This window comes from Syngnathoides biaculeatus, chromosome 13, assembly GCF_019802595.1.
Source record: "Syngnathoides biaculeatus isolate LvHL_M chromosome 13, ASM1980259v1, whole genome shotgun sequence".
Taxonomy (NCBI): domain Eukaryota; kingdom Metazoa; phylum Chordata; class Actinopteri; order Syngnathiformes; family Syngnathidae; genus Syngnathoides; species Syngnathoides biaculeatus.
The window spans coordinates 14689122-14711156 of NC_084652.1; the positions used below are offsets into that span (position 1 = coordinate 14689122).

Below are 22035 nucleotides of genomic sequence, written 5' to 3' on the forward strand. Positions count from 1 at the left end.
AATAAACAGTTTGCCCCTCATGATCATTTCATCGCAGCTCCATCTGGTTTATGAGACTAGGCCATCAGGGGGCAGTATTAATGGACACTCCAATATTACTGTATAAACCAAGAAGACTTTCACAACTACTATAGGTGACCCACTAAGCTGCTGTAGTATTTGTCATTGCATGGCAGAGGATGTATTAGTAGATATACTTGTGTTATATTTGTTGTCTATGTGAGTTACGGCACCTTTTGTCTTCAATTATCCATTGATTAAAATATTCCTACACTGCCAAATAGATGCTATTCATTAGCCTCTCTCTGGAGTTTTGCTTACTTTTTTAGCATTAAGATGAGTGGATTTTCCAAAGGTAAAGATGTGTGGTTGTTTTAAATCCACAACATCTAATTGGATTTGGTGGCCCACTGTTAGTTCTGAGGAGCAGTTTCGTCCCAGATTCTCAAACCAGGCATGGTATGTTAATTAAAAACTCAAAATTGTCTATAGGTCAGTATGTGTGTGTGAATGTTTTTTTTCATTTTTTAAATTTTAGTGTTCTCCGATTGGCTGGCAACCACTTCAGAGTGTACCCCTTGACCCTAATCACAATAAAATTGACTCTACCTCTCTGAATGACAATCAAAACGAAGCAAAATTAATTTCAAGATGATTGATGCAAACTCTTGGATTTGCGCAGGAGTAGTGTATACATGGAAGAATGTTTGGGTCATTTCCAGTCATTTTGGTTGCATTTTGCTTTTATTTCTTCAAGATCTTGGCTCAGATTTCTTCTTCTTGGTTGTGTTTTATTTCCCCACGGCCAACTGCTCTTTTAAACACGACGCGTTGGCTGACCTGTCGCATTTAATATAAGGACAGAAAATCAAACTAGCTGGCAAAAGAGGGAGTGAAAAACATATCTCTGTCAACATAAATGAGTTGCACTAATAGTGCCTTTGAACCTTGAAATGTTGCCTTTTTAACAGTGTGATGATGCTGTTCTCAACTGTCGCTCAGTCACATCATGACATGTTTCCCACTTACACTGACTTCCTATTTTCTCTGGAAACAGCAATAGACAGACTCCAGTTGGAATTGGATTCAAGAGATTTATTTGGCTAACTGCCATAAATTGCTCTGTTGGACCATGTGCCGCCCTCAGCAAAAATCGCAGCGACGCTCACTCACTGGAAATGATGCCGTTTCATTTCATTGGCCTGAAAATGGCCAATTATTTACTGAAAATCAACTATGTTGATTTCTCCATTCCAGCAACATATAGTGACAAAACAATTCAATTCTCCTCCACTAGATGGCACAAGGTACAATTAATCCGTGCAGGCATCTGAATTCATTTATACAGTAGAATAGCAGCTTTTATGTTGAACGAAAAAGGCCCAGATATCACCAAGATTATTATTTCTTCTAACAGTGAACCTCACATATTCACAGTCAGGCAGTTGTAAATTTGCCCATGGGCAGATATTTTGGCGGGTGGGGGGGGCGGGGGGGTTGAGGTGGTGGATGTTTTCTTGGTTTTTCTTTGTGCTCTGGCCAAAGCCATGTCTAACACAAAAATGTTGCTTTGTTGCCATCTGGTGGCCTCTTGGTGCCAAACAACCATGTTAAACTGAAGTGATTTGTTTAATCAGTACATAGCTTTGTCTAATGGAAAAACTGCTCTCTCACCATTGTGTAGAAAAATCAAAGCAAATACACATACATGGATTCAATTCCGTACAGTGTGCTATAGTTACATAGTTACACAATAAATGATGCTACATTACATGGTAGCACATGATGGAAAAATGTGGTTTGGGGCAAATAATTAAAATTAAGATCAACCAAAAGTAGTGTGGACTTTGGGAACTGATAAAAAAAAACAAATGTTCATAAAACGACTGGAGTGTAGAGTGCAGGTGGTGGTATGCATGGTGAGTGGTGAGAACAAAGATACATATTTAGTTTTTTAAAAATCTGTTACTTATTGAGACATTCTTAGAGTTCCACTTTACTGTGAATAATCATGATTCCCTGTAATGATATACTATTGTGGCATTTTTGCTTGGTGATGTGCCATCAGATTTTTTTCATGAAAAATATGTCCCTGGGATCAGTAATTATTAGATTAAGTCATTGATGGTCTAGTGATTAAGTTGGCAAACTTGTTTTCGCACCCACTGAGTGTGTGACTTTGAGCGTGAGTGGTGGTTTTTCCCCCACATATCCCCAATGATTGATCGGTGACCATTCCAGAGTGTCGTTGAACCTTTTGGCCTGAGCCATCTGGGATGGCATCCTGGTCCCTGCGACCCATAACAGGATAAACGGTCTGGAGATTGAATGGCTGGCCAGATTAGATGAGTGCAACCATACCTAACGCTGTAAGCAAATTGTATGAAGTAACAATGGCAAGACAATGAAAGGTAACGTAATGAAATTGAGAGCAGGTGGTGTTCCTCACCGGCGGCCCTTAATATGTTATACAGAGTAATTATTTTAAGGGCCAACTCCTCTGCCAGCATATCTTTTTTGTGAAACAACCAACTGCCCAGGGGTCCATTAAAAGAGTTAGACAGATGGACTGAGTAGGAGTGGCTCTTTTAACTATGCCTGAGAGAGCGAGCTCGAGACATCTACAGCCAAGGATTTTCGACCGGGCCCTGGGTTTGTAAGCTGCTGTGAAACGGAGCAAGAGGGCCCGTCTTAGAATAGTACAGAACTGTGCACAAATCCAGGCTGTTGTTTGGACTGGGGTGGTTGGGTGAGCTATTCCATGCTATGACGTTACTTTGTGGGTTCTCCATGATGACCAAAAGTTACATACAGAAGTGTGGAAGCGCAAAATGAAGGCAATTGATGACGACGCTGCACTTTTCAGCTGCTTTTACACATTTACTCATGTTTGTACAAATGATGTGTCGTTAATGTGTCATTAACCACGTGAAAACACCTGGCAGATAACAGTGACATCTCTGGACTTCTCTATTTGCCTTCATCCTCATCTCAAGGCTGCTTGTACTTTAAACCAATTGTTATTTCTGAAACATGGCCTTCTTTATGATGTTAGATATTTAGGGTTCAACAGTAATGTTGAATACCAGACTAACTGTCAATGTAGGCCAGATTTATGGCTAAGAACACCTGTCCGAATGTGTGAAATGTAAAGTTAAAAATCCCAGGGCTTTTGTATGATATATCATCACCCATGGAATGATTCTTGTCCAATCCGCTATTTTACTTCGAAGTAAACTTGTATAAACTGAAGTAATGATGATTCAGTACGCATTTTGTGACAATTTTTTGGGATGGTGTGTCATGATATATATATATATATTTTTTTTTTTTACGTAACATATGTACCTTGGCTCATAACACTCCTTATATTGGGTGCTGCTCAATTAAGCTATTAAAGCTGTTAACTCAGGGTTAACCTAAAACTGAACGAAGCTGGACTACATTTGGAGCACACACCTCCACCTCCAGACACAAATGCCGATTCTGCCATCAATTACTCAGCGTGTTTGATGAAACTGTAGACAACGCAATTAAAAATGTATAAAGTTCAGCGTACCTGACTTCACCTGGTAACCCGAGACACTTCCGTGATCATTCGGCTCCCAACGTGGTGACAAGCTTCGTCGCTGATGCGACCCGAAGAAAACTTCATCTCGAACATAAATGCTAAATGACAAGTGGACTCCAGTCCTTATTGTCATTTCAGACCGGAAAGATTTGTTGTGCTCTTATTGGCTTTTCATTCGATACCCTTGCGAAACGTCAGCACGTGATCTCTATTTTCAACATGCTCCAAAAGGACTCTTTCAAATGCTGCAACAAATGGTCGGGCCAAGGCGCTCTAATTGTACATGTGCTGTATCTTATTATCTGATTTAACCACTGCACAGTGCTTGTGCAGCACATGTACACAGATCCTTGTAGAAAAAGTCACAGCGCTATGGATAACCTCCAGAAGAGGAATCTCACTTTTTTTACCATTGGACTAATATTTATGCTCAGCGGCATCGAGTACGGTAAGTTCATCATGATGTTCAATAAATAAAGTGGTAATACTTCATGACTGTAACTAAGTACAGTTTTCCGATAACATTTTTGATGACACAGGACTTTTAATCAAGAGTATCTGTACTTCTATTAACTTATACTACTTACTTGTGGTACAGAGTGTGAGTACTTTTTCCACCACTGTTAATAACGTCATTAGAGCATTGAAGAACCATGAAGAACTGTTGGGTCCATCCTCCCAATGAGGAAATTGCTTCAGATTTTACTGCCGTATAACTCACAACGTTGTTGTGGCCATTCATTGATCCCCTTCTGGTGTTTTCAGCTGTCATTCTGCCCACAATATGGCGGTATCTCCAGATCCTAGAGGCGCCTCCATATTTCTTGGGTCTGGGTCTCTCTGCTTTCAGTCTAAGCGGGCTTCTCACTGGACCGCTGTTTGGCTGCTGGTCAGACCTTAGCAGAACCACCAAGCCCATGATTCTTTTTGCCAATCTTTTTGAGATTGCTGGTAAGTTGGAAATCCACATAGACACAATTACCTGATATATTGATTACTCAGTCAACTGGGGTCCTTAGTCCATTCAGATGGGACAATGTAGCTAAAACATGTTGGAATTATGGATCTGTTTTCATCAAAGAAAATGCATATTAAAGGTCATGTGTCATCTCTATAAATATTCTAAAATAGATATTGAAATGAAAAATACATATAACATTATTCACTTCAATGTCCATACGAAAAAATAACTATGAGCAGAGAGCGCGTCATCCATGCGCGAAGTTGCGGAAGTGTCATTCAACATCCAAGTGGTCGCCATATTGGCTGCATCTACTGTCCGTGACGTCACCCCGGACATTTGCCATTGAAAACACGCTGTGGCCCCTGCTATGGGACACGCCCCTTCTGACACTTAAGCTTTTTTCGAAGAAGAGAACATTTCACAATCGAGTGAAGTGTCCGGGGCAATATTACCCGATTGTTTCGAGCCATATTTAGATGACATGCGGATTACTTCTAACAACAGACTCCCAGACAATATGTTTGAGCCAGCATGGCCGAAGCTGTGCTCGTCTGTGAGGCACGACGCAGAAGCCGTCCGACGCGCACATTGACACATTTAGCACCCCATACGCACGCGGATCTTTTGTTACGTTATCAGAGACGAATTATGTGGTCTCCCCCAAACTATTATTTTTTTAGTAGTTATATACACACCTACCTGTCATTTGGAACCCACAAAGCTCGCGTCCTTTGCACCCGATGAACCGGGTCTCTTGGAAACTTATAAAGGGGAAATTCATCGTCCCGAGTGTTCGAGCAACATCCAGCAATGCAACAAGCCGGCATTTTGGCTAACACGAAGGAACAACGAGCTAACTTCCTGCACGTAAAACTAATAGAAACAAACGAGTCCGATTGAGCGCACTAGTGCCTCCAACGCCACTTCCTGCTTCTTGTCAAAAACAAATCCCTCGAAAGGATTTTTATGGCGGGAGTTACAAAAAGCCAAATACGTCAAAATTTTGTAGTGAAAAAATGGATGGGTCCATACCAGGTGCCGTTTTTTTTTTTATTAATTACATACTAAAAATTATCCAGTTCATGACACTTGACCTTTAAAGTGTAAGGTGGAATCAGAGATTTGGTTCTAAGTACATTACTACAAATATTTCAACGAAGAAATGCTCACTAATACAGCTTTACACAGATTTGTGAACAAACATTTCAGAGAGAAATCGGTCTTTTGGGTAGAACTGCTCCCTGCTGCCTTCAGTCAAGTGTTTGTTTTACTCAGTGGAGGCATATTTGGTCCTAACGGTAGGTTTAATTCTTTTTCCAGGTAACTTCATGTATTTTATTGGCTATTCCAAGTGGCTCTTAGTATGCAGTCGTCTTGTGACAGGTATGACACACACACACACGCGCACACACAGAAAGAAGGATGATACCGTCGTCCTCTCAGGTGTCGGTGCAGGAGCGGGATCCTCAATCTTCGGTTTCCTGACTAAGAGCACCCGGTCAGAAGAACGAGCAGGTGTCTTTGCGGCCATCATGGCCTGTCGACAAGCTGGTCTACTTGTGGGTTAGTCGCCACCCCTGCAGATACATACCACTGTCGGGTGGTGTATTTGGTACCCACAACTTCAGTGGGGACTTAATCCATCAGTTAATACCACCACTATGATGTCGCAGCTATAGAAAAAAAAATCACTACTATGCACAAATGCTACAGCTAGTAACCTTTAAAACAAAACAAACCAAAAAAAAAAGGTATTATAAAACTCTTCCCAAATGCAGGAGCTGAGCGACATCATGTTGCCTTAAGATTGAGAGTCGAGATATTTTTTAGACATTAAGGTGTGAAAATAGGTTTGACATTTAGGTGAGAGTGTAAAAAATGGAATGCTTCAGTGCGCAAGGAACTGGTTAGCCACAAAGGTAAATGTGTGCATATTCATTTCTGCATATCAATCTGCCTCATTAGCGTATCGTTTTAGCATATTGATATGGTGATTGAAGATAATTTGGTGATGACGATGTCAGCATTTTTCTTTTTTGTGAGTCAGAGCAAAACTTTGAACAACAAAAGACATCTGTAGCTATCTGCAGACATTATAACACGTATGATTCAGCATCTGTGGTGAGTATGATGTACTTTAATTAAATGTTTTAGTTTTTAATCATGTGATCAGATAAATATTGGTTCTGAAATGCACCAGAGGATGTATGCAGCACAGTAGCTAGATTTAAGCTTTGGCGGCACAGTACACACCTGGTTAGAAGATCTGGCTCTTAGGACCAGGGTTTAAATCCAGCCTTGCTTGTTTGTGGGAAGTCTGCATGTTCTTCCCATGCGTGTGTGGGTTTTCTCCGGGTACTCCAGTTTCCTTCCACATCATACGTACGAGAAATTGACCATATTTGGACATACTAGACGAGATTTCTGCTTGACATTGATGATAATTTGAGTCTCACTACTGATTGTGGCGTCTGTGGGTAGATTAAATTGACAATATAACATGTAGAGACTAAAATGTGATTGGACAAATAAAATGAGCATCTACCTTATGTACAGGAAGCAGTGCATCTAAAAGAAATGCTACAAAATGAAGAAAAAGGACAAATTGGAATGAATGAATATGATTTTGTGGAATTAATCGGTCAGTAGTCGCTGACTTTGCTAGTGTTTACACTACACACAAACTGGCACATCCTTTCTAATCTCCTCCCCTCGCGTGTATCTTCTGAGGAAATATCACACACACCAAAAATATTTCCAAAGCGGAGCTGTTGTGTTATTCTGTCTCATCATAAAATAACTTCCTCCTTTCTCTCCAGGGCCAGCATTCAACCTGTTTTTGCGACTGTGTGATTTCAAACTTGGACCTTTTGTTGTCAACAAGTTTACATCTCCTGGGGTAACAGCATCCCGATCAATAATCTAAGTTTCCCACAAAACATCATCAACACGGCGTGGCATTGTGCAGAAATTAAGCACTCTGGCCTAATTGTGCCCCTTTTTTTTTGCCTTAAGAAGAATATAACTTGCCGCTAAGACCTTCAACATCAACGCTTCATTTGGTTCTCTTGAATAATTTAGGAGATGAAAAACAATCATTTTATTCTCTCTAAGGGGAATAAAGTTTTATACAGTTTTTAAAAATTTGCATATACAGTAAATCAGCACAATGCTCAAGTAATTGGAAGTTTGGTGCATTGCTCAAGGGCACCTCAGTTGCGGTTAGACGCGAACTGCGTTGCTCTACGAGAAATCCCAATTTCCATAATTCACTAAATAGCTGAGATTTTCTTATTGGGGTCCCTAAGCCTTGCCCAAGTCTTGTTTACCTCATTTAGCTAGCTGCAGTTCATTAGAGAGGAAAAATATCAGAAATTCAATACAAGACAATGCAGTTGTAGAATAAAAATAAATGAATCTCATTGACAGCGATGATCAAAATGGTGCTTTTTTTTGTCTTTTGAAGACAATATTTGATATCACTTGTGCTGCAGTGGTGTCAATGTTGTTTTCCCTTCATAAAACTTTATTTAAGCACATGCTTGTATAATCGCTATAGTTTTAATCGTAGCTCAGAAATCACAAAGTTGAAGTTCGTGGTTCGCTTCAAATTTGGAGAAATGGATCCAAATACATGATTGCTTAGATTTTGTGTCAACACATTTAAAAAGTATTTATGATGAAACATCACATCTTAAATTGTTTCAGGAAATTGCAATTATTTAAGATGCAGACACCTGTTTAGATGATAGGAATTATGATGCTGTAAAAATGCAAATAATTTCTTAATGCTGTGGCAAGGTCAAAGATGCAAAGTATATTTCCTGAATGTGTTTCCAATTCTTCCTCTCAGATCTTCATGTGCTTGTTGTGGTTGCTGCTCCAGTTTGTGGTCCTGGCAATGTACTGGGATTTACCGGCCGTCGAGACCACAGAGGGGCCGGTCCCGATGATGGACTTGAAACTGGAGGAAGACGAGGAGGATGAAGACGAGCCACTGATTGGTCCGGATGATGGTATGCGGGTGCACACTTACAAAGCTGTCAACTGCAACCAGTTAGAGTCCTCCACGTCCTATGAAATGAAGACCCTCCACGAGGCCTCCTCAATTGGATCCAAAGCGTTTGCTAACTTCAGCATGAGTGGAGGTGAGCCACCATTTTTATTCAACATGGCTCGCATTCACATTGAAATTCAGATTTGTTTCATACATATTTGGAATTTAGAATTCAGTGCTGATGTGAGAAATGTTTGGGCTGTGTGTAGTTTTACAATATTATTATTTTTTTAAAAATGGTATTGTTGCTGTGGCACAGTCCATTTGCTGGAAAGCGTTGGCCCCACCGTTCTGAGGTGCCGGGTTCAATCCCGGACCTGCCTGCGTGGACTTTGCATGTTCTCCCCGTGCCTGCGTGGCTTTCCTCCGGGCACTCTGGTTTCCTCCCACTTCCCAAAAACATGCAACATTAATTGGACACTCTAATTGTGATTGTGACTGCGACTGTTGTCTGTCTCGACGTGCCCTGTGATTGGCTGGCAACCAGTTCAGGGTGTACTCCGCCTCCTGCCCGTTGACAGCTGGGATCGGCTGCAGCACTCCCCGCGACCCTTGTGAGGATAAGCGGCGCAGAAAATGATCTATCTATCTATCTATCTATCTATCTATCTATCTATCTATCTATCTATCTATCTATCTATCTATCTATCTATCTATCTATCTATCTATCTATCTATCTATCTATCTATCTATCATTTCTTGCTTTCATAAAATTATTAAAAAAAAAAGAGCTATATAAGGTCATTTTTTTTCCAACCAGAAAAACCTTCCATTTGGACACCGTTACTTTACAGACTTTCTCTAGCCACCAGATGTAGATTTACTGCAATTGTAGTTTACTCGGTGGGCCCCATTAATTTTTGCGAAGTCGTCAAACAAGCAAATGTACAGGAATTCAAAATCTCCTTTAATCCAAAAATGATGTTTTATTGACAACAAATCTTGTATCTTTGTTCATCTATCTGTGTTAGTGACGTATAGTAGCTGCCAGAACAAGGAATGTTCTTGAACTAGTTGGCAGAAGGTGCAATTAACTTTTGTACTCACCTTCTGCCATTCATAGAGGAGAATAACAAGTTTTCTGTTGAACTAAACTGGCCTAGATTTGACACCGGGTACATTTTGGGGAAAACCGATACAAAATCAGCAATACTTCAGTAAACTGTATCTATTTTTTTTGTGCCGTTATGTGAGGTTTTTCTTCATGTCAAATATGCTAAATAAAGGTTGGGAAAACTTGGCCTGCAAGATTAGCGTCAGTTTCCACGTAAACAGCTGTTGAGCGCTTGCATTGATTATCTATACTCCATACTGTACGTTTGTGCGTGTATCGGACAGAATGTGTGCATATATATCAAACTCTGATATCGATTCTTTCGTTCTGTGAAAATGTGGCAAAGGAACGGCGAGATGGACAGCGCAGCACCTTTATTGACTACGCATGCTGCGTTGACTCCAAATGGAGAAAGAAACGGTCGTGCGCTCGCGCAACGTTCGTCTATTGATTCTCTAGTTTTACCACCAGCCTAGAATATTCTGCAGCAAAACAAGGGAACATTTGCATTCCTATCATCAAGAGAGCTTTTAATTATTGATCTTATTTCTGAATCCAGTCAGGGATTGAACGCTTCTTGCTTGTTTAGTTGTGAGAGAGAGAGGGTTGATTTTTAAACAGTCATCGCAGCAGCAGAAGGCTCTGCGGTAACTTTCGGTCTTATGCGAGTCTGCAGGACTTTCCAGTTTAAAGTTTTCTCTCAGTAGGGTGCAGAAAGAGCTTTGTTCGTTGGCCCAAACTACAGAGAATGTGCTCATCAGTCAGTTGGAGAAAAAAACAACATAAAAAAAGCAACTTGCCTCTTGCGTGTGTCTAAGTCTATCAAGAAGAAGTAGAAGAATCTGTTCCATGTAGTGATATGCGAAAGAATTACTGCTTAACTGCTGTTCAATGTTAAAAATGGACAAGATGTAACATGAAACAAATATTGTGTCTGTTATTTATAACAAACATAATTTTAGCCTTCTCAATCTGCAAATCTTTCCGGTGTGACGGTCTGAGCCCTCCCCCCGTGCTGAAAAGTCTCCTTGTGATTAATGCCCATGCGTTACTAATAGGGGAACTCTGGGTACGTAGCAGATGCTTCCTGGGAAATCACCCGGTCTCACAGTTCCCCTTCTTCTACATAGAGGGAGCTAACGTACATTATAACCTAACCCTAACAACCTTAAATAAAAGTTGATAAAAAGATATACACATATATGTATGTTCGCTGTGTCCATCTTTCTGAGACGTCCATAGCGAACATGAACGCTCGGCGACAAGTTGTCGAATGGCACATGTTGAAGCATGGATGGGGATGTTTCAGAATGGCCGGAAGTTAACAAAATATATGCGCATGCGCATTAATCACGAGGAGACTTTTCAGCACCAGAAGCGCTCAGACCCTCACACCGGTAACGAACAATGCAAAACGCCATAAATGTGCTTAAGGGTTAGGGTTCGTCTACATTTTGTGCCAGTGTTATGAAACTTCAAGCAAGGAATATTTCAACCCAAACGGTGCATCAATAAATGTTGAAAAACAGTCATATATTCTTTATCCTCTGTAGAAAATGACTAATATAACTGGAGATGAATACTGGGAGTAAATGAGAGAAACTCTTCTTCGTTTACATCTGCATGCATTATGCATTGCACACAAACTAGAATTTTGAACTTGAATTGAACTTGTATTTCAATCCATTGAAATACTTTGTTTTTATTGAGTGGTGAGGGGGCGCACAAACATGTATGTTGTGCATATGTTTGCATGCACACTGAAAAATATGCAGCACATTCAGCTATGTAACTGCACCTTTGCCTTTGTATTATTATTATTATTGTTATTGTTCTTTTTGAATGCAGCGGTGGATGGGCTTTATGTGCAAAGTGTTGCCTTGGGCAAAAGCGCATAAATTAGCCAATGACAGGGCATTATTTTTCCTTGGTGGGCCAGTGCCATTTGTGTTTGCATTTTGCCGTCAAAAAGTTGATGTTAGAACAAATACTACATCGGGGAGCTAATGTAATATGGCAACCAGATGGTTGTAAACCATCAAGGGGTTCCTGCATTAATATTTTTGTGACACAAAAAGTAGCTTTGCTGGGGTTTTCATAAACTATTTAGATCTAGCAAGATTTCAGTAGTTTCTCCAATCTGTACTGCCTCCAGTGAAAGACATTTCTCTGCCCTTAAACTGATCTAAATGCACAAGAGCAACTATGACACTGACACTTGAGTGTTTTGAGAATCTAAAATATTGAGTTTAGCAGGGAAAAATGTCTTCGTATGGAAAAAAAAGTCACAATTTTCCACTCAGCATAGAAACAGCACATTCATCCTATTGTAAATCATGTCACTTATTAAGGCCTTTAAATACTTCCATTGCCACTTATAAAAAAGCACCATTTCCTTTCTTGCAGAAAAAAAATGCCATCACTGTAAAATCACTACAGTATTCAATTTATGTATGTGAAACTTTGCCTTTCAGTGTCTGCACTTTACAGCTGAGGCCTGACAAGAAAAAAAAATTAAGTCCTTCTATTGTACTTTCATGTATTTGATCAGGCATACATTTATATTCTTTATTGGTCATAAACAAGAAACTATTCACTTTTCAATGGAACAAAATGAAACCTTTATTGTAAATCAATTAGCTTTGAAAGTAGCAGTTATTGTACTGTACATTACATTTTGTAATACATGAGTACGTTCCGCCCAAAAACCTTTTTCTTCTCATGGTTATTAGCTCTGTCTTCTACCATCTCAAGAAAATATATTGAGTGAAGGCTTGTATGTGTCAAGCAGACCAGGAAAAGCTCATCCATGCTTTTATCTCAAGTTGACTTGACTATTGTAATGGTCTTCTGACTGAACTCCCCCAAAAGATGAATTAAACAGGTGCAGCTCATTCAGAATGCTGCAGCTTGCGTTCTGACCAAAACAAAGCAGTCAGAGCATATAACTCCAATCCTAAAGTCCTTTCACTGGGTTCCAGTCAGCTATAGAATAGATTTTAAAGTTCTGCTACTGTTCTATAAATCACAAAATGATTTAGGTCCTGAATACATGAAAGAAATGCTTACGGAATACAAACCTAGTAGAGCTCTGAGATCGACTGACTCAGGTCAAATAAGTGGAGCGTGGAATCCAAAGCAAACATGATGCAGCAGCATTTAGCTATTATGCTACACACAAATGGAATAAGTTGCCAACAAAGGTGAGGTCAGGCCCAAGTGTGAATGTTTTTAAATCCAGGTTGAAAACTCTGCATGCTTGCACGCTTTTTAGAATATATCCACTTTTTGATCATATTACTTGCACTGCATGCAGTTTTAATAGTCTTTTTTTTTATTTTTTGTGTGTCATTTTTACTGTTTTTATGCCATTTAAAATATTTATCTTTGTTTTCAAATGAGTTTAATTATGTAGAGCACAGTGAGTTACCTCATGTATGAAATGCGGGATACAAATAAATTTGTTTTGCTTTACTTGGCTTTGCTTTGCTTTGAATTCTCCTTTGACAAAATCATAGAATACCAGTTTCATTAAAAAAAACACTTTTTTCGTAATTTTTTGAGGGGTGGCTGAAAGAAATGAATAGCCTACGAGCGTACTCATGGAATTAATCAAACGCATATCTCAATCCACCACTGCATCTTTTTTTATGTTGTGTTTCAAATGCACTTTGGTCGATGCGACTGTTTGCAAATGTGCTCTATAAACACGTTTGGATTGGATTGTAATGGCAAGGGTTGACACTGCTCATGGATTCAAGCTCACGTGCAGGTTTTAATAATGTGTTGAGTAAGTGTACATTTTTTTTACTCACGATAAAGTCACAAACTCAGATCTGCCTATGCATTTCCAAAGAAAGCACGCGTGCATCCGGAACTGTAATAGCAAGCGGTTCTCTTCAGCCATCTGGCCTACACGCATCCAAATTTAGCAGCAAACGGAGCTCCATTTTCCCTCCGATCCAAGTTCCAGTTTCACCAATTCCTTCTGGAGAAGATAAGCTCAAAATTTGGAATCGATTAGAATACGCTTTGTTCTCGTCTTTATTGCATTTTGGACATCGGAAAAACAAACAAGCAAGCCATTAATCTCCCACGGAAAACACTGACAGGCCAAGTTGTGCACAGTCTGCCTCTTCAATCGTAACTCACCAACTTTTTTTTCCCTCGCATAAATCGCCAGTTTAAGCTTTCAATTTCATAGTAGCACTTGAGCTTTATGATATTTTTTTCCCTCTTGGTTGCTCAGCGGAGCTCTTTCTCATTTTTGTTTTTCATCCTTTAGAGTTCCTGAGGGAGGAGGTGATTGTTCTTCTCACGGCTCAGTTCATCACTCTCTTCAATCAGACTGCGCTGGAGGTGAGATCTGCCACCCGGCCCGCACCCATCAGCCCAAATTCTCCCCAAGTCCTCACTTCATGCTGTTTTAGACCGTCAGAGCCTCATTCCAACCCCCCAAAAATTGATCAATTTGAAAAACTTAACCGTCATTCGCAGAATTCAACACATGTGAAGCACATTCAGACTCTCAGAAAAAAAAGAAGAAGTACTTGTACTATGTACTATAATTTAACCTTAGATGCCAAATGGACTTAGAGTGTATACTTAAGCAGAAATAAGAAAAAAATTATAAAAAATAAAAATAAAATAAAATAAAAATTGCAAGAACTGATTCCATGTCCATGCCTGCTAATTTTAGGTGTTTTTTCCCTATTCCTTATTTGAATTATTTTTTTTAAAATCAGACCTCCCACTTATTCAAATTATTTTTAGTAAATATTTTTTCATGGTAATTATAAGACTCATTCATCTTTCATGTCAATTCAATTACTAAGCAATTTTGGGGGTTATTTGTGGTATTTTTCTCAACCCTCGCTTATTAATGTTTTTTTTTCATTTTTTAAAAACTAAAATTTTGCCCATTTATTGATCCATTCATCCATTCAACCAATTTTCTTTGCCGCTTAACCCCACAAGGGTCACGGGGGAGTGCTGGAGCCTATCTACCAGGAGGCGGGGTACACCCTGAACTGGTTGCCAGCCAATCGCGGGGCACATGGAGACAAACAGCCACAGTCCAATTAATTTTGCATGTTTTTGGGATGTGGGAGGAAACCGGAGTGCCCAGAGAAAACCCACGCAGGCACGGGGAGAACATGCAAACTCCACAGAGGTGGATCCGGGATTGAACCGAGGACCTCAGAACTGTGAGGCCAACGCTTTACCAGCTGCGCCACCGTGCCACCCATTATTTGTTTATTTACTCATTTATTTTTCAGGGAAAACTATGATATGAAGCACCGCGGCCGTTACCCTTCCCTGATTGACCATCAGAACTCCTTTTTAGTTTCTGCTTCCTTGGTGAAGCTCGCATCACCCATTTTGGACAGCCCCTTGGTTCTTCTTTTACAGATAAAACGTTAAATTCCTTCGCAAAACGATATTACATTATTGGCCGGTATTGCCATCTGGTTAGTAGAAATAGAAAAAAAACATTGGTTTATTTTGATTCCAATGAGGGCGTCCTCCTTTTCACTGAGTGAAGCGTTTCACGGCCTTGTGACCATATGTTTCAGACCATGGTGACGCCTCTGACGCAGCGCTACTTTAGCTTTGACGAGCTGGGCAACAGTGTGATGTACAGCCTGTGCGGGGTGGAAGTCATCCTGGGCTTCCTCTTTGTTCGCTGGCTGAGCGGCAAGGTGGCCGACCGTGCAGTGCTGGCCGTGGGCCTGGTCATCTGTTGCACCGCCTGTATCTGGTGCCTCTTGTTCCTCTGCAACCTCCGAGGTACTAACCAACCCAAGCAAGACATAGACAGTGCTGTGAAACGGTATCGTGTTGTGTTTTTGCTTAGTTAGCACCAATTTAATGTTTAATATCATGAAACAAATATAAACAACAGACAAAGATAACCCAAGTACACATAAAATGCTGTTTTTAAACTATTATTTTCCTTACTGGGGAAAAAAAAAAAACATTTGAAGCTACCAGACCGTGTATGGAAAAAGCATTGAGCGCCCTTGTTAAATGATGAATTAACTGTGGTTGATCACAGTTTTTGGGCCAATCTCATTGACCACACCCAAGCCTGATTACCTCCAGGTTGTCATGATCCTGCCGCTCCAGCACGAGCTGTGCGGGTGCCCGTGCGGGTGCGCTGATTGGGAGGTGCACACCTGCGCCTCAATTAGCCTGATTATGCTGTGGATTTATATGACCGCGATGACAACTGGCCGGCGCCAGTTCGTTGATCTTCATGTCCCGTTCGTGTGCTCCGGTATCCCTGATCGAACCTGTGTGTACCGACCTTCGTCCGTTCTCCGACCAACCTTGTAAGCCTGACTCCTTCGTTACTTCTGCCTGCTTTGATTGTTCTCCTGTGTACCGACTCCTACCTGCCCGCTCACCTGCTCTCTTCGCCCGACGTACCAACTACCGCTGCTGCACCGGACTGCCTGCTCGATCCCCTACCTCTGCATATAATAAACGTGTCTCCTTGAACTACCTTGCATCTTCCGAGTCCTGCATTTGGGTCCTACTCCCGTTCCGATGGGACGTGACACAGGTCTGATTATCAAAAGAAAATGACTTTAACAGAACCTATTTGACAAAATTAAGTTGACTAAAAAAAAAAAAAACAAAAAAAAAAAACATTAAGTTCCAACAAAATGCCACAATGTAAAAAAATTAAAGACTGGACTAGACTCTGCCAGTCTGGAAGGGGTTTCAATGCAATTTTTAAAGATTTTGGATTCAACCGAACCACGGTGGGAGCCATTATCCTTAAATGAGATAACATGGGACAGTGGTGAACCTTCCCATGAGTGGCCATTCCACAAAAATGACCTCAAGAGCACAACAACAACAAATACAGGTGGTCACAAAGGAAACCAGGGCCACAATTAAAGAACTGAACGGCTCCCTTGCCACAGTTTCAGGTTAGTGTTCATGACTCAACAATAAGAAAAAATAAAACACAAATAAAAATGGCCCACATGGCAGAGTTCCAAGGCAAAAACCATTGCTGACCAAAATGCTCTGAAAAAAAACCATCTGTATGTTTCCCAAGAAGATGTTTTTGGAAATATTCTATTGACTGACATGAACAAAATGAGGTGTGCATCCAATTATATCTGCCACAAATGTAACACAAAAGAAGAACATACCAACAGTGAAACATGATGTTGGTAGTCGTGTGATGGGCAGTGACTGTTTTGCCTACTCTCGAGTCTGAATGACTACAGGCCGGTCGCCCTGACATCTTTGGTCACGAAATGCATTGAACCCCACGCGTTGGAGTACCTCAGTAGCATCATAGGACACCTGCTGGACTGTCAATTGTTTGTCTACCGAGCAAGCAGGTCGGTGGAGACACGGCCAACACGCCTGAACGGCTCTAGAACCTAGAAGTCATCTCTCCCCCACTAAATCAGAGCTTGAGCACCTTTCATTGCATCAGCAGTTATCTAGCACAATTGCGACATGCAGTTAGTTAGCTGATTTCTATGCCAACACCCCTAAATCGAATCTGTCCTTCAAGTAGTCCGTTAGTAGGGCAGCTTTAGAGTGCCTCGTTGTTGGGCTTGACTGTCCACAGGCCTCGGTGAGAAAAGTCAAAACGGGGAAGGTGAGGGAAAAAAACGTTTGACTTGACAGGCACCATGTGAACTGGGTTTCCGTGTGGTCGCTTTAGAGTGCCTTGTTGTCTCAAACACCCGATGGTATATTTTCCAGCCTATGGAAGCTTTAAGTAGATAATTTTCACAGTGAGAACAGGCAGTTATATTTAGGCGTAAGAAAGATGCTAGATGAAATAGCATTCTTTTTTTTCAGGTTGTAGTAGAGGTAATTAACTGACAGTATCTCAGGACCAACAGTGGGAGACCAACATTGACTTCACCCTCAAAAAGACACAGCTGAGGATATACCTCCACAAGCTTTTGAAGAAACACGGCTTGCTACTGTTGAGGCAGTTTCACATAGCAGTCATCGAATCTCTTCCGCGTTCATCCATCGGAGACTTCTTCAGTACTTCACCAACTACCCTTGGGGACTTCCGCGCTGCCAGAATAAAGACAAGAACATGCAAAATCCTCTTGGACCCTCCATTTCTCATTGTGAGGGCTTGTGCAAAACAAATACATTGCAGTTGTTTTTACTTCCTATGGGTTCTCTATCCTGATGTCTCCCGGTAGAGCCCCACTAGTTACTTGCACTGGAAGGAAATGTTTCAACCTTTTTTGGGGGAAGTTGGTTGGGCATACCCCCTAACGGCTACAGATGCCACATGATCCATTCTCGAATCATTACCATTTTTCCCTATAAAACCAATAGGAATTTGTTAAAGCAACATCACAACTTTTAGAAAGTTTTAGGGTTTCAAGTGGTTGTTCTATTTAGGATTATGAAGGGGACCTTGGAAAAAAATTCTGGCTCCCCAAAAATTTGAGAACCGCCTACTTTAGTGGATGTGCTCTGTAAATGATATCACTCAAGCATTTGTAAGGCCATCTGGAGCTCACGGAGGCAAACCGGATCCCGGGTCTTCATGTCAGCGTGCGTCTGCCTCGGCGCGTCACGTTTATCACCGTGATGACAAACGACAGGTGCCGGGGCGGAAAATTGCCCGAGTACATATAAAGGGATTACGGTAATCTTGTTAGACCAGAATGCTATTTGTTAAAGCATATCATACATTTGTAAGCTATTTGTTACAGCTGAAGCAGCAAAACAAAGAAAGCAATCTCAACGTTGACGTACCTGCAAATGTGATTTTGTCTCGGACCATTTAGAAGCATGTCTGATTGATAAAATTGCATTTTGAAAATGAGATTACAGGCTTTCGCTCGAGAGAGGAACATCCAAGATTTTCGAGTGGGCACAGATTCACACAAACATGAGCGTGATGCAGAGCAGCCCCCAACCAAAAAAAGAAAAAAAAAGGGAGCTTGGCAGAGGTTTCGTTTTCAGATAGAGCTCTTTGTGCTCCTGCCAAAAATATTGGTGGACAAGGGAAGGATTGGAGGAGTGAATAAAAGATCACAGTCGATCACAAAGTAAAAAAATTGACATTTACCACTAAGATCGGGCTGGATATTTCACAAGTCTACACATCCCTGTTCAGATTAATTATTTCAAACCTTTTTCGACCATCAGTGTGACTTTGTAACCTTTACAACTCAATTGACATTTTTAAACTTTTTTTTATTTTGTATACCTTATGGTATCCAAAAGAGTAAAAAAAAATGTAATCAAGTGTATTGTACACAATATAGGTCACATTAATGGTGAAAAAAGGTTTTTGGAAACCTTTTTTTGGGTCTCAATTTTTTAAATCACCCCCCCCCTCAAAAAAACAGGGGTGTGTAGACTTTTGATATCCACTGTTTCTCAACTGCACTTCCAATGACAAGAGCTCATTCTAAATAAAAATAATGTGTTATTATTTATTTATTATTATGATTTCAATTTATTTATTTATTATAATTAATTGTATTTCATTTTCCAAACAAAATCCAAAAAACCTTACAGTATATCCACCCAGTGAGTAAATAAATACATACTGCTTGTCCTCATCATGGCTGCAGCTGAGCTGGAAAAGTACTGTATGGATACTATTCACAATATTTGCATTCTGTTGAATAAATTAATCATGTCAACGTTATCGACACAGAAAGAAAGGAAAATAGGAGACTATAGATATTATGAATAATATTATTATTGCTATTTGTAGGCAGCTATGAGTGGAAGCTGTCGGTCTTCATCGTTGGGGTCTTCCTGCAGCTGTTGGGGCTCCCGTTTGTGGCCGTGTCTCAGGTGTCTCTCTTCTCCAAAGTCACAGCGGAGAAAACACAAGGTGACCTGTAGCACAACCGCAGTAATACTTTTTTTTTTTGTATATATACAATATATAGAATGGACTACATTCTGTAGGTCATTAAAAAGTACACTTAAAATATCTTCATTATAGTTATTAGGGAGTAAATAAAGGAGTTATTGATTCTGAATGCAGTTAACTCCTTTCCCGACTCCTTAATCACTTATAGTAAATTTTCCATAATAATGATAAATAATTGTGTCCCTGTGTCATCAAAAGGGTTTAGCCAAGGTGTAAGACGATCCGTCGGGGGCCTCGCAACCATCTTGGGTCCTTTGTGGGCAGGAGGCTTGACCAATCATTTGTACATAATGATCGGCATGATGTTGGCTCTCCTCTTGATGGTCGCAGTATGTGTCACTTTTCTCATTTCCGTGTTTGCGTGCATTTATTACTCACGGCCGTCATTCAGGAATTCATCCATCCATGCATTTTCTACCGCTTATCAGTGGTCGGTCCGTGGGGCAGGAGCTTTAGCGAGGATAAGATGAATTCCCTCTCCCCAGCCACTTCATCCAACTCTTTCGGGGGCATCCAGAGGTGTTCCCGGACCATCTGAGAGATGTAGTCTTTCTTGGGTGTTTTGGGTCATCCCCGGGGTCCCCTCCTGGTGGGACGTATCCGGAACACCTCATCAGGGAGACGTTTGGGAGACATCTGAATCGGATGGCCGAGCCACCTCATTTGACTCGTGTCATATTTTTGTATGCCCCCCCCCCCCAAAAAAAAAAAAAAAAAAATTAAAAAGGGGAAAACAAGGAGAACCGCTACTCTGCTTTGGGATACACTCGGATGTAAACGCCTTAACTCAGCGTGTCTTTAATAGGCTTTACTGGCTGTTCGGTTCTCTAAAGCAGGATTGCGTGCTGTATATATTTCAGGTTATGACGGCGTTGTCATACAGCCGCCTGACTCAAAGTAGAGCTGCAGGGAGTGCGGGGAGCCCCGACAAGGGGGGATGGACGGAAAGAGCCGGAAAGGCTCCATACAGGGGGTAGACCCCTTCATCTCAAAGAAGATCCATGCAGGTGGACTGACATTGAAATAAAATATGTTGTCATCAATGGTGGGAAATAACAAGGAGCCAATACTTTGTTACTCGAGTATTTATTTTTCTGAAACCTTTGTACTTCTGCTCCCTAACTTCTGAAAACAGATACATTTTAATTTTGATCTCTCAACTCTGTTACGGTTTTTCACTGTGTTTTGTTCCAGCATGAAAACCAGTTTCAGATTTCTGGTGTTATTAAAAAAAAATCCCCATCTAGTCTGAAAAACAACAGCAAAAAACAAACAAAAACAAAACACATTCAACAGGTAAACCCCCCCCCCCCCCCCCATTTATCATGAGCTAATTTCTGTCTTTTGGCTTTGTTCATCCAGGACCACTTGACAGTTCAGTCATGACTATCCTGATTTTAGCTGTGTCAAGTGATTTTTTTTTTCCTTTGCAATTTGAGTATGACGCAAATTAATAAACGAGGGAAATATTTCATGCGCATATTTTATTTGACTAGGCCGTTGTATATAACAAATAGTCAAAATGTAGTTTTACTTTGGTAAGTTTTGTACGTCAGAGTAGTTTTTCATCTTTAATCAAGTTGAATCAGGACTTAAGCTTTTTCAAGACTCTTTTAGTATCACTTCTACCTCTATAGTTTGACTTTAAAAACTCTCAAGAGATTTCAGTGATTTGTTTCTAAATACATCACACGTTTGTAAATAATTGCTGAAAACGTGCAAAGGCTGGGAACTACGTAGAAATCAATTGTGGACCTCTACCATAAAACTATCCATCCATCCATTTACTATGCTGCTTATCCTCACAGGGGTCGCGGGGAGTGCTGGAGCCGATCCCAGCTGTCAACAGGCCGGAGCCGGGGTACACCCTGAACTGGTTGCCAGCAAATAGCCGCACTCACAATCACACCGAGGGGAAATTGCCCAATTGATGTTACATGTTTTGGGAATGTGGGAGGAAACCGGAGTGCCAGGAGAAGACCAACGCAGGCACGGGCAGAACATGCAAAGTCCATCCAGGTGGGTTCAGGATTGAACCCGGGACCTCAGAACTGTGAGGCCATTGCTTTCCTGCTGAAGCACCACCGTGCCGCCTCATGAAACTAGTTATCATTATTGCAGTTTTCCAGTGGCGCACTTTGGCATCCAGCATAAGTCAACCCTCCCTCGGTATATTAGCGCTTGAGCACCTTTCTTTGCATCAGCAGCAAGTCAGCTGACTGCAATGCCTACACCCCTAAAATTCATTTTCCCTCATAGTGGTGCATTTGCAAGGCAGCTTTAGAGTGCCTCATTGTTGGCGATGAATACGCACGGGCCTCAGTGAGAAAGGTCAAAGCGCGATGAGGGTAAACATATGGGAGGAAAAAAAAGCTCGACTCAATATCTAGTGTGTAAACTGGGCTTGATTTGTTGTGATTCTGAATCCTCATTTTATGTCCTTGGTCATTTTTATAATTATTTAAATTTGATAGAGTTGTCAACAATG

The 22035-nt window shown here is 40.8% G+C and overlaps 1 protein-coding gene across 1 annotated transcript; it reads left to right on the plus strand.

Annotated features, from left to right (window-relative positions):
• Positions 1–3928: 3928 nt before the first annotated feature.
• mfsd8l2 (major facilitator superfamily domain containing 8-like 2) lies at positions 3929–20544 on the plus strand. The gene is made up of 11 exons (XM_061839573.1): positions 3929–4019; positions 4337–4522; positions 5856–5918; positions 5979–6098; positions 7355–7434; positions 8389–8683; positions 13932–14005; positions 15223–15436; positions 19383–19505; positions 19746–19876; positions 20408–20544. The coding sequence occupies exons 1-11, from the start codon at positions 3944–3946 to the stop codon at positions 20522–20524; spliced, it is 1479 nt and encodes a 492-aa protein (XP_061695557.1). The 5' UTR covers positions 3929–3943; the 3' UTR covers positions 20525–20544.
• Positions 20545–22035: the final 1491 nt, after the last annotated feature.